This window comes from Oncorhynchus clarkii, chromosome 29 (assembly GCF_045791955.1).
Source record: "Oncorhynchus clarkii lewisi isolate Uvic-CL-2024 chromosome 29, UVic_Ocla_1.0, whole genome shotgun sequence".
Taxonomy (NCBI): Eukaryota; Metazoa; Chordata; class Actinopteri; order Salmoniformes; family Salmonidae; genus Oncorhynchus; species Oncorhynchus clarkii.
Genome location: NC_092175.1, coordinates 40,461,613 through 40,475,619, shown reverse-complemented (window position 1 = coordinate 40,475,619; position 14,007 = coordinate 40,461,613). Strand labels below are relative to the sequence as shown.

The following is a 14,007-nucleotide window of genomic DNA, read 5'->3' as shown; positions in this document are numbered from 1 at the left end:
ACCACCACTGTTGGTTCTGACCAGCACAAGCCAGCCTGACAAAAACAAGGGGAAGCGTCTGAGTGTCAGATACTCAGGGTAATTGACATGCAGTGCACTCCGTACCAGTGTCCATATCCCCTTGAATTGCGGGACACAACTCAGCCAATAGGAGCCCCCCCCCCCCTGACAATAGCAGACGGGTCCCACCACTGGGAAATGGCACATAGGCCTGAGAGAGACACCCGAAGCAACTGGCTTAGGCTGCGAGATGCGTTCAGATGAGCGGCGAGCACTCAGGACTGTGTCAATAATATTCCCACTGGAAATGGCTTCCATCACAGAAGACATCATCCCCAGGAGGAGCCCTGGCAAATACACACCGTTTGACCCAGCACAGATCTGGCTAAGCAGAGACGGGATCCCAGACACCCTCCGTGGGGATAGAAAGAAAAAAGCATTATACGCGAGTGAGTCTAGACTCAAGACCCAGAAACAGAATGTGCTGAGATGGAGCCAGACGTGATCTTTGTATAGACTCATATGAAGCCTAGAGACTGAATATGGGACAGTAGTTTATTTATTTTCACCTTTTATTTAACCAGGTAGGACAGTTGAGAACAAGTTCTCATTTACAACTGTGACCTGGCCAAGATAAAGCAAAGCAGTGCGACAAAAAACAACAACACAGAGTTACACATAAACAAACGTACAGTCAATAACACAATAGAAAAGTCTAGCGTGAATGTGTGTATCAATAACACAATAGAAAAGTCTAGCGTGAATCACTGCTAGCCCCTTTGACTCCGGCGCCACCGTCCGAACGCTGTAATAGCCGGCAGCGTTGTGAGCATTCTGAGTTTGTAAACTCTGAGGTGCTTATTGAGAGAACATAGATCTGGAATGGGACTCAAAGTCCAGTCCTTTTTCTTAATCAGGAATAACGGTAAACACACGTCCTGGATCTTCGACATAGGAAACACTCGGATTGCTTGCTTCTTTTTATTTATTTAACTAGGCAGGTCAGTTATAGAACACATTCTTATTTTCAATGACGGCCTTGTAACAGTGGGTTAACTGCCTTGTTCAGGGGCAGAACGACAGATATGTCAGGACCTCTGGGATTTGAACTTGCATCCATTTCGGTTACTAGTCCAACGCTCTAACCACTAGGCTACCCTGCCCTGCTTCTGGAGACAGGATGTTATTTCCTCCTTCAAAAACGGACACCGAGGCGTCGGGTACAGTCGGGTACAGTCGGATACAGTCGGGTACAGTCGGATACAGTCGGGTACAGTCGGATACAGTCGGGTACAGTCGGGTACAGTCGGATACAGTCGGGTACAGTCGGATACAGTCGGGTACAGTCGGGTACAGTCGGGTACAGTCGGATACAGTCGGGTACAGTCGGATACAGTCGGGTACAGTCGGGTACAGTCGAATACAGTCGGGTACAGTCGGATACAGTCGGGTACAGTCGGGTACAGTCGGATACAGTCGGGTACAGTCGGGTACAGTCGAATACAGTCGGGTACAGTCGGATACAGTCGGGTACAGTCGGGTACAGTCGGCGTGAAATACGCTGCAGAAGTATGAGGGATGCACAACAAATTGCAACCTGAACCCTGAAAGGGGGCGGGACGCCACCTTGTGGACTAGGAGAGATTGGTTATTCTTCCATTTCTACCGTTCTTGACAAAACGTGTCTGAACATGGAGAAGTGACATGCACGAGACAACGCTTTTAACACCTGTGAACTCTGGGTACACGAACTCCGGTGATCAGTGACGTACCCTGATTGGCTTTTGCTACCTGGTGGTACTGTCATCACAACGAGCCTTCCTAGGTTTAGGCGGTAAGATGCATTCTGGGTAACCGACTGCCACTGAACACTACTCTACTTTGCTGTACTGTAGTGAACTCTACTGTACAGAACTGCACTCTACTCTACTGTACTGAACTCTACTCTACTGTACTGAACTCTACTCTACTGTACTGAACTCTACTGTACTGAACTCTAATCTACTCTACTGTACTGAACTCTACTCTACTTTACTGAACTCTACTGTACTGAACTCTAATCTACTCTACTGTACTGACCTCTACTCTACTGTACTGAACAATACTGTACTGTACTTAACTCTACTCTACTGTACTGAACTCTACTCTATTGTACTGAACTCTACTGTACTGAACTCTACTCTGCTGAACTCTACTGTACTGAACTCTACTCTACTGTGCTGAACTCTACTGTACTGAACTCTACTCTGCTGAACTCTACTGTACTGAACTCTACTCTACTGTGCTGAACTCTACTGTACTGAACTCTACTGCATTCTACTCTACTGTATTGAACTGTACTGTACTGAACTGAACTCTTTGATGACATTCTGTTACCTCAATTATGTTGCCAGATGTAAATCCACTTCACTCACTGTAGTTCAATAATCAAAATACATTTAGTCAAAGTCAAGGTGTGATGTCATAACTAACGCCCCATTCATTCTGCAGACATCTTTTGAATCATCATTCTGAGCAGATGTTTAACTGAGTTACAGGAAAACGAGGTCGCATTAAAACCCGAGGGAGATTTTACCGTAATTCGGATTACCGTAATTTTGCATCTGCAAAAATTTTTGCTTAGGGTAGTAATGGGTTGTACTGTTTGTTAAAACTTTGAGATCAATGTTTTTTGTTTGACATACATCATTAGTGGGAAAGTTCTGTTTGGTGGAATTGACCATTAATTGATAACAAATACTCTCTTCCATCAGATCAATCAGAGTTCGGTAGCGTCGTTAAAACAGACAGAGTTTACATACCGTTTCACTGATCACAATGGTCAGTTTGGTTTCACAAGGAATTCGATGGATCAGTTCAGTGATCAATAAAAGCCTGAAAGCTAATCAATAACTTCCTTCTAACATGAAACCCCAACATTATCCTCTCTAACACACACACACACACACACACACACACACACACACACACACACACATACACACACACACACACACACACACACACACACACACACACACACACACACACACACACACACACACACACACACACACACACATACACACACACATACACACACACACACACACACACACACACACACACATACACATACACATACACACACACACACACACACACACACACACACACACACACACACACACACACACAGTCCCGATGTGAATTAATAGTTACATAAGACAAACACTCATTGCTATGAGTTGAGTTCTCGGTTTCCGGTTCAGAGCTAAAACTCATTTTCTCTCCCCGTTCGCTCGTTTGGCACCGATGAGGGGTAAAGTAGGACACACACACGTACACACCCTCTTGGCTGTTTGTATGGTGTTGTGTCGCTAATGCTGGGAAGCTCAAATCCGCTGTGCTGTTGTTTTGAGACGTTGATTTGATATTTTACTGTATTAGGATCCCCATTAGCTCTTGCGATTGCAGCAGCTACTCTTCCTGGGGTCCACAACAACAGGAAACAGGAAACATGACATAATACAGGAACATTAATAGACAAGAACAGCTCAAGGACAAAAGGTTGTGACTCAGTACTGAGAAAACAAAACACAGAGAGACCTACTATTCCATGTATTGGGTCGGCAGGGTAGTCTAGTGGTTAGTGCGTTGGACTAGGTTGTAAGTTCAAACACCCGAGCTGACAAGGTACAAATCTGTCGTTCTGCCCCTGAACAGGCAGTTAACCCACTGTTCCTAGGCCGTCATTGAAAATAAGAATTTGTTCTTAACTGACTTGCCTAGTAAAATAAATGTATATTATATTAATATATTACACTTATATTTATATTCATATATTATATTTATATTAATATATTACACTTATATTCATATATTACTTGTATATCCATATATTACATGTATATTCATATATTACATGTATATTCATATATTACATGTATAGTCAGTAGCATCTATCAGTACACACAATAGTAGGTCAAATGGGAGAAAGGCGCCATGTTTTTTTCTCTGCTTTCACTTGCACAGTATGAGATGGATAGGAGTTCCATGCAATCATGGCTCTGTATAAAACTGTATGTTTCCTTGAGTTCGTTCTTGTTTCGGTGACTGTGAAAAGACCCCTGGTGGTATGTCTGGTGGCATGTCTGGTGGGGTAAGTGCTGTGTGTAAGTTGACTCTGCAAATGATTTGAAATTTCAACACATTAATGTTTCTTATACACTGAATTTTAACGTCACGTGTAAAGTGTTAGTCCCATGTTTCATGAGCTGGAATGAAGTATTTCAGAAATGACCCATATGCACGGGTCACGGCACCAATGTAACAGTATAGCTTCCGTCCCTTTCCTCGCCCCTACCTGGGCTCACCCACCAAGCATCGTTACCCATCGCGCCACAAAAGCTTGCAGAACAAGGGGAACAACTACTTCAAGGTCTCAAAGCGAGTGACGTCACCGATTGAAACGCTATTAGCACGCACCACCGCTAACTAGCTAGCCATTTCACATCGGTTATACACAAAATTGAGTTTCTGTCTGTAATAAAGCCCTTTTTGTGGGGAAAAAAACGAAATCTGATTGACTGGGCTTGGCTCCCCAGTGGGTGGGCCTATGCCCACCCATGGCTGCGCCCCTGCTCAGTCATTTGAGATACATAGATTAGGGCCTAGTTAATTTATTTCAATTGACTGATTGCCTTATATGAACTGTAACTCCGTGACATTTTTCTAATTGTTGCAGGTTGCATTAATATTTTTGTTCAGTCTAAAAACAAGAAGCGACACAGTCATTCTCTCCTTTACTTTTAGCCAAGAGAGACTGGCATGCATAGTATTGATGTCAGCCCTCTGATAACAGCGAAGAGCCAAGCGTGCCGCTCTGTTCTGGGCCAGTAGCAGCTTAACTAGGTCTTTCCTTGCAGCACTGGACCACACGACTGGGACAATAATGATAAAACCAAACTAGTGCCTGCAGGACTTGCTTTGTGGAGTGTGGTGTCAAAAAAGCAGAGCATCTCTTTATTACGGACAGACCTCTCCCCATCTTTACAACCATTGAATCTTTACAACCATTGAATCTACAACCATTGAATCTACCATCTTTACAACCATTGAAACCATTGAATCTATCAACCATTGAATCAAAATCTATGTTTTGACCCTGATAGTTTACAATCCAAAGTAACACCATGTAATTTAGTCTCCTCAACTTGCTCAACAGCCACATTATTCATGATCAGATTCAGCTGAGGTCTAGAACTTAGGGAATGATTTGTTGCAAAAAGAATGTTCTTAGTTTTCGAGATGTTCAGGACCAGTTTATTACTGGCCACCCGATTCCAAAACAGACTGCAACTCTTTGTTTAGGATTGCAGTGATTTCACTAGCTGTGGTTGCTGACATGTGTACTGTTGAATCATCAGACACACAGGCTTTGTGTAATACTCGTAGCAGGTCATTAGTAAAAACAGAAAAGAGAGCTGCCCTGCGGTACACCCCACTTTACATGTTTGACATTAGAGAAGCTTCCATTAAAGAAAACGCTCTGTGTTCTAATAGATAGAGAGCTGTGAAACTACGGTGTGGCTGAGGTTTAAAAGCCATAACACATACAGTGCGTTTTCTCAACAACAGGTTATGGTTAATAATATCCAAGGCTGCACTGAAATCTGACAGTACAGCTCCCACAATCTTCTTTGCAATTTCTTTCAACAAATCATCAGTCATTTGTGTCAGGCTTGTACCTTCTCGATAAGCATGCTGAAAGTCAGTTGTTCATTTGTTTACAGAGAAATAGCATTGTATCTGGTCATACACAATATTTTCCAAAGGTTTGCTAAGAGTCGGCAGGAAGCTGATTGGTCGGCTGTTAGAACCAGTAAAGGCCTCTTTACCATTCTTGGGTAGCGGAATGACTTTAGCTTCCCCTCCGGGTCTGAGGACAAATGCCCCGGGTCTGAGGACAAATCCTCCGGGTCTGAGGACAAATCCCCCGGGTCTGAGGACATATCCTCCGGGTCTGAGGACATATCCTCCGGGTCTGAGGACATATCCTCCGGGTCTGAGGACATATCCTCCAGGTCTGAGGACAAATCCCCCGGGTCTGAGGACATATCCTCCGGGTCTGAGGACATATCCTCCGGGTCTGAGGACATATCCTCCGGGTCTGAGGACAAATCCCCCGGGTCTGAGGACATATCCTCCGGGTCTGAGGACATATCCTCCGGGTCTGAGGACAAATCCCCCGGGTCTGAGGACAAATCCCCCGGGTCTGAGGACATATCCTCCGGGTCTGAGGACATATCCTCCGGGTCTGAGGACAAATCCTCCGGGTCTGATGACATATCCTCCAGGTCTGAGGACAAATCCTCTGGGTCTGAGGACAAATCCTCCGGGTCTGAGGACAAATCCCCCGGGTCTGGGTCTGAGGACAAATCCTCCGGGTCTTAGGACAAATCCCCCGGGTCTGAGGACAAATCCCCCGGGTCTGAGGACAAATCCTCCGGGTCTGGGTCTGAGGACAAATCCTCCGGGTCTGAGGACAAATCCCCCGGGTCTGAGGACAAATCCCCCGGGTCTGAGGACAAATCCCCCGGGTCTGAGGACAAATCCCCCGGGTCTGAGGACAAATCCCCCGGGTCTGAGGACAAATCCTCCGGGTCTGAGGACAAATCCCCCGGGTCTGAGGACAAATCCTCCGGGTCTGAGGACAAATCCCCCGGGTCTGAGGACAAATCCTCCGGGTCTGAGGACAAATCCTCCGGGTCTGAGGACAAATCCCCCGGGTCTGAGGACAAATCTTCCGGGTCTGAGGACAAATCCTCCGGGTCTGAGGACAAATCCTCCGGGTCTGAGGACAAATCCTCCGGGTCTGAGGACAAATCCCCCGGGTCTGAGGACAAATCCCCCGGGTCTGAGGACAAATCCCCCGGGTCTGAGGACAAATCCTCCGGGTCTGAGGACATATCCTCCGGGTCTGAGGACAAATCCTACGGGTCTGAGGACAAATCCCCCGGGTCTGAGGACAAATCCCCCGGGTCTGAGGACAAATCCTCCGGGTCTGAGGACATATCCTCCGGGTCTGAGGACAAATCCTCCGGGTCTGAGGACAAATCCCCCGGGTCTGAGGACAAATCCCCCGGGTCTGAGGACAAATCCCCCGGGTCTGAGGACAAATCCTCCGGGTCTGAGGACATATCCTCCGGGTCTGAGGACAAATCCTACGGGTCTGAGGACAAATCCCCCGGGTCTGAGGACAAATCCTCCGGGTCTGAGGACAAATCCTCCGGGTCTGAGAACAAATCCTCCGGGTCTGAGGACAAACACTTTTCTCTAGGCTCAGATTAAGATATGTCACACAGGAGTGGCAAAAGTGTTCAGGATGCCTCAGTAGCTTTTCATATAGGTTGTCAATCAATACCAGGTGGTTTCTCATTATTGATGGACAACAATAAGTCCCCCCCCCCCCCTCACCCACACTAACATTACAGAATGGAACATGACTAAACTTTCTCTTCTTTATTAAGGTTGTTTATACATGAATATGATGGTCCACTGTTTGTTGTTGACATTTCATGTCTGAGTTTTCCCACTTTGCCAATGAAATAGTCATTAAAGTAATTGGCAAAATCAGACGGTTTTGTGATAAACGAGCCTTCTCATTCAGTGAAAGATGGAGTTGAACTCATCTTTCTGTCCATAATTTATATGAAAGCACTCCAAAGCAATTTCCCATCATTCCTTTTATTAGGGGTGTAACGGTACATATATTTGTGCCGAACTGTTTGGTACGGGACCTTGTTCGGTCCGCACTGAAGACATAATATATAATAAACACTAGGCCTAAAGGCTATGCCTACACTGCGTTGTATGCATCTTGAGTAAATCTGTGCAAATTTTTTTTTTTAAATTTCAGGCTTTTCCGTTACAACAACTAGAGCTGTACGCACGTTATAAAACAACTTCTAACTGGGGTATTTCAAACTGTCCTTTAGTGAGGCGCAGCCGGAAACTAGTTCTGTTATGACGACGATATGACGACGAGAGATGGGGTCGATAAACCAGGAGGATCCTCATTTAAATCTCCGGTTTGGGAACATTTAGGCTTCCCAGTAGATTACAACGGCGACGGTACAGAGAGTTGTGGGATAAAACGTTAACATATGTCGCCGCGCTCAAAGAGAATAGCCTATGCAGCTGCCAGTCTCAAATGTGTTGACACATTTACTCGGGCATCATCCCAGAATACCATAGCAAGACAGAAATACAAAGATACAACAACACAACCTCTGCGTTCAAGCATCCCCTGGCAGCTGATGTTGACCTGGCCAAATAAATTACAAGAGCGATAGGTGTTTATAATTTTTACAGTCTTTGGTTTATATCGGCTATCCACACCTCCTCGGTGGTTGAGAATAAGGGGTTTCAGCACCTCGTTAAAAAAAGTTAAAACGTTAGAAATGTCCCTCTTGCACCCATTTCAGCAAACAGGTAGTACCGGCTATATATCAGCATAGCAAAGCCGAAGGTTTCATTGAATTGGCCAATGCTGCGATTACTCAGTAACAGTCACAAGCCCATCACATTACCCCGACTGTGGGAGATGTACCGTGCTACAGACACGCTCCCTCTAAGAGAGTCACAACTGCGCCTCTGGCACGGTGAGTGCAATCCGGGATCCTAGGGACGTCCCTAGCCTTAAAGGCCACCTCAGAGGACGTTGTCGCATCTAATTCCTGTCCTAGAGAGAATATTCTCATTTAGGTTCTAGCTCGATGCGAATACATATTCAGGAACATCGTGGTGATGTCCACTTGGAGTGGAGAAATAACGAGTAACGCTGCTGTAGCTGTCAAGTCTAACTAGATAGATAGCATGCTAACCTTAGCCAGCTAATGCACGTGATATGAGCACCATTTTAGTTAAGAAAGGCATACTGCATGTCAGGTGAAAATAATGATTTCAGAAAGACTACCAGTCAAGTCATGTCTTAGCTAAAACCGTGTCTATACGACCTGTTGACATGTTCAGGGTTGACGTTTGTCTGGCTTGTTTTTCGTTTGACAATTCAAGTGAAATCATGACGGACATGATCAAATAGCTGGCTATATTCTTTGTTCTCTCTGTTATAATTTCAGTAAGCTAGCATGACTCTATATAATCAATGCATTATGTAAATTGAGGCCACGAATCCGCTATAGAAATATAAAGAATATAAACTACGGTAGTATGAGTAGTCTTAACTATTGAACGGTTTGGAGCGTGTTTTAAAGCAATGGGAGAGTTCGTTTTGCATGTTGGGCGTAGATTTCTCTTTAGGGTCAATTGAAAAATGAGCAAACCCTGCATAACCGGGCCACGCAAAACGAATTCACCTAAAACGTCAATAACCATTCATCTCGGGGCGACAGGGGAGGGGTGGTCCTGAAATACAATCATATCACGCAATATGACCATGCATAAAATGGTTGTGTGTGTATATATATATATATATATATATATATATATATATATATATATATATGTATGTATATATATATATATATATGTATATATATTTTTTTAATGCAGACTAGCTCAACAAATAAATGCAATTTGACAAATGATCCAACGGATTATTATAATTTGCTGGGAGGGAAAAAGGGGGAGGTGCAAAAAAACACGAGTTCCGCCCCTTATTTTAATTTGCTCCATGGCAACTGCAGCCAAGTGACGATGTTGTCACTAGTTAGCACAGACATTTTCATATGAATGTCATTTTTTAAAACTCTACAGTTTGTTTACAAGCATGATAGCTGTACTTTTAGTTTATGGTTGACACAGCTTGTTGGCCATTAACCGATCTTCATTTCTCATCTAGTTCAAATCACATGAATGCATCCGAGTAGTATTTACTGTACATTTCCACCTCCAACATGGTAACAAACACAGTTAGTGATTAGCTTATAATGGAATCAAAATGTATTCCAAGCCATTAATTGTGTGGAAACTCATTAAACAGTAGATTTCTAATTTGTGTGTGTGTGTGTGTGTTGTTTTTTATGGAGAGCATGCTTAGGGCTCATGCCGGATTCGAAACTGGAATCCCTGCCACATGGATATATGTTTCCACATTGGGGGGGGGGGGGGGGGGAGTGTTACCGAATCAGAATAGGCCTTTAGGTGTTCCATTTCATTAGACACATGTCCTGTCCATCATTAGAAACAGATAGAGAACTGATGTTGACACCATCAGGATAGGCCTATAGGTGTTCCATATCATTAGTCCTGTCCATGAGTGAGATTTGAGATCATTACACAGTATTATTATCATTAGGAATGACTGGCATCATAAAGATTGGCCTGTATGTGTTGTACTGTAAATTAAGATATATCTGTATGTGTTGTAGTTAGAGAGAACTGATGTTGACACCATCAGGATAGGTCTGTAGGTGTTGTAGTTAGAGAGAACTGATGTTGACACCATCAGGATAGGTCTGTAGATGTTGTAGTTAGAGATAACTGATGTTGACACCATCAGGATAGGTCTGTAGGTGTTGTAGTTAGAGAGAACTGATGTTGACACCATCAGGATAGGTCTGTAGATGTTGTAGTTAGAGAGAACTGATGTTGACACCATCAGGATAGGTCTGTAGGTGTTGTAGATAGAGAGAACTGATGTTGACACCATCAGGATAGGTCTGTAGGTGTTGTAGTTAGAGCGAACTGATGTTGACACCATCAGGATAGGTCTGTAGATGTTGTAGTTAGAGCGAACTGATGTTGACACCATCTGGATAGGTCTGTAGGTGTTGTAGTTAGAGAGAACTGATGTTGACACCATCAGGATAGGTCTGTAGGTGTTGTAGTTAGAGCGAACTGATGTTGACACCATCAGGATAGGTCTGTAGGTGTTGTAGTTAGAGAGAACTGATGTTGGCACCATCAGGATAGGTCTGTAGGTGTTGTAGTTAGAGAGAACTGATGTTGACACCATCAGGATAGGTCTGTAGGTGTTGTAGTTAGAGAGAACTGATGTTGACACCATCAGGATAGGTCTGTAGGTGTTGTAGTTAGAGAGAACTGATGTTGACACCATCAGGATAGGTCTGTAGGTGTTGTAGTTAGAGACAACTGATGTTGACACCATCAGGATAGGTCTGTAGATGTTGTAGTTAGAGAGAACTGATGTTGACACCATCAGGATAGGTCTGTAGGTGTTGTAGTTAGAGAGAACTGATGTTGACACCATCAGGATAGGTCTGTAGGTGTTGTAGTTAGAGAGAACTGATGTTGACACCATCAGGATAGGTCTGTAGGTGTTGTAGTTAGAGCGAACTGATGTTGACACCATCAGGATAGGTCTGTAGGTGTTGTAGTTAGAGAGAACTGATGTTGACACCATCAGGATAGGTCTGTAGGTGTTGTAGTTAGAGAGAACTGATGTTGACACCATCAGGATAGGTCTGTAGGTGTTGTAGTTAGAGACAACTGATGTTGACACCATCAGGATAGGTCTGTAGATGTTCCATATCATTAGACATGGATTCACAGGGTGAGATTTTAGATTATTTTAGTAGTGTCATTACAAATGGCTGACAACACACACACACACACACACACACACACACACACACACACACACACACACACACACACACACACACACACACACACACACGTCAAGATGAAGCTTCTTTTCTTCCCCGTGAAGGCTTGCCCGCTCAAAGAACTCTCCATCACAACAGCTCCACAGTGTCGCCCTCCCAGAGTGCAAGTAACCTTGTCGTGACCCTGGGCAACACCCTGTCGTTCTCTGCAAACATCAAAGCAGTGACCGGCTCCTGCAGGTTCATGCTCTACAGCATCTGTAGAGTACGACCTTTCCTTCCACAGGAAGCTGGTCAGGTCCCATTCCAGGCTCTTGTCATCTCTCCTGTCTGGACTCACTGCAACTCGCTGTTGGCTGGGCTCCCTGCTTGTGCCATCAAACCCCTGCAACTTATCCAGAACGCTGCGGCCCGCCTGGTTTTCAACCTTTCCATGTTCTCCCATGTCACTCGACAGTCGACACGCCCTCCAGTCTCTCTGTGTGTATATGATCTCTAACCCTCCAGTATCTCTGTGTGTATATGATCTCTAACCTTCCAGTCTCTCTGTGTGTGTACGTGATCTCTAACTCTCCAGTCTCTCTGTGTGTATATGATCTCTAACCTTCCAGTCTCTCTGTGTGTGTACGTGATCTCTAATGCTCCAGTCTCTCTCTGTGTGTATATGATCTCTAATCCTCCAGTCTCTCTGTGTGTGTACGTGATCTCTAATGCTCCAGTCTCTCTGTGTGTGTATATGATCTCTAATCCTCCAGTCTCTCTGTGTGTGTACGTGATCTCTAATCCTCCAGTCTCTCTGTGTGTGTATATGATCTCTAACCCTCCAGTATCTCTGTGTGTGTATATGATCTCTAACTCTCCAGTCTCTCTGTGTTCCGCCAGGTGACATGTCTCCAGGACTTCTTCGGTGACGAGGACATCTTCGTGGCGTGTGGACCGGAGAAATACCGTTACCAAGACGACTTCCAGCTGGAGGAGAATGGTGAGATACCTCACTTCCTGTGTGTGTGTGTGTGTGAGAAAGAGCCCCTGTCTCTTTCTTTTCTCTGTAAATTGACAGCATAATCCTTACCGTAAAACATATTAGATCAGTGGTTTCCAAACCTAGGGGTCACGACCTCATATGGGATAATGGATACACAGAGAGCAACTGGCAGCAAAAGATCTGAGCACAGAACTCTGAGATATACCGTGGCAGGTAACTTCCATTTTGTAAACTACATCAAACCACATCCATTGTGCCTGTTCACAAAACAACGTGGAGACATGAGATCAGAGCATGACGACGCTCTATTTCACACCAAAGCCTTGGTGGTTATCCACGGTGTGGAAAGAATTTTCGCATTTTGAGAGAGAGGAAAAGCGTTGTCATTCGCAATGGATATGAAGGAAAAAGGAAACCGCACACTGCTCTTGATAGTATCACTGATCTTTAATGAGCTTTACCTATCGGCCTCACAGCCTTCGTCAGAGGTTTTGTGAGTTTTTTATTTAAAAAAAAAATTTGCACCCGTATGTAGACCACACCCACATCGAATGGGGTTGGAGTCGAAGGAAAAACCAATAAGTGCTAAATATAAATATAAAATTTGCATTTCGTAAATATTCAAATAAAGTGTGTAAATAAGATGTATTTTAACACGTCTGTAAAACCACAATGAGGACATACCGAACAAGTTTTCATTAAAAACCTCTTAAAGATCTTGGTTCCCAATTGGGACTCAACCCTCCCACGTTCAGCTGAAACGGTGGCGCATGGAACGCAAAAATATTCTTAAAAATATTTAACCTCCACACATTAACAAGTCCAATAGCTCAAATGAAAGATAAACACCTTGTTCATCTAGCCAGCAAGTCAGATTTCTCAAATGTTTTACGGCGAAAACATAGTACATATTTATGTCAAACCACCACCAGACACAGCTCATTTGAATAGCCAAAACATGCTATCAAAAAAACGCAGGATTAAAAAATAAATCATTCACTAACCTTTTGAAAATCTTCATCAGATGACAGTAATAGGACATGTTACACAGTACATTTTTTTTTTTTCAATAATATGCCATTTATATCCATAAATGTCCATTTACATTGAGTTCATGGTCAGAAATTACTCAAAAATGTCCGCAGGAAATCTAGGTAGCGCGGCAAGATAACGTAAATAGACATCATAAACTTTGACTAAATATACATGTTCTACATATAGTTAGAAAGATACACTGCTTCTTTATGCAACCGCTTTGTTACATTTATTTTTAACGTTACAGAAATCGCACACTATTCAATATGCTGAGACGGCGCTCAGATACAAGCTACATTTCTCTGTAATGTTGGAGTCAACAGAAACACAGATTTAAGCATAAATATTCCCTTACCTTCGATGGTCTTCGTTCAGAATGTTGTGGAAGGCTTCATACTTACCCAATACATCGTT

The 14,007-nt window shown here is 43.9% G+C and overlaps 1 protein-coding gene across 1 annotated transcript in view; it reads left to right on the top strand.

The window, feature by feature from the left end:
* Positions 1 to 14,007, top strand: part of LOC139388376 (doublecortin-like kinase 1a) — a 276,508-nt gene that overhangs the window by 73,077 nt on the left and 189,424 nt on the right. Inside the window, exon 4 of the mRNA XM_071134993.1 lies at positions 12,456 to 12,555. Within this exon, the coding sequence (XP_070991094.1) occupies positions 12,456 to 12,555 (100 nt within the window). The remainder of the gene's footprint in view (positions 1 to 12,455; positions 12,556 to 14,007) is intronic.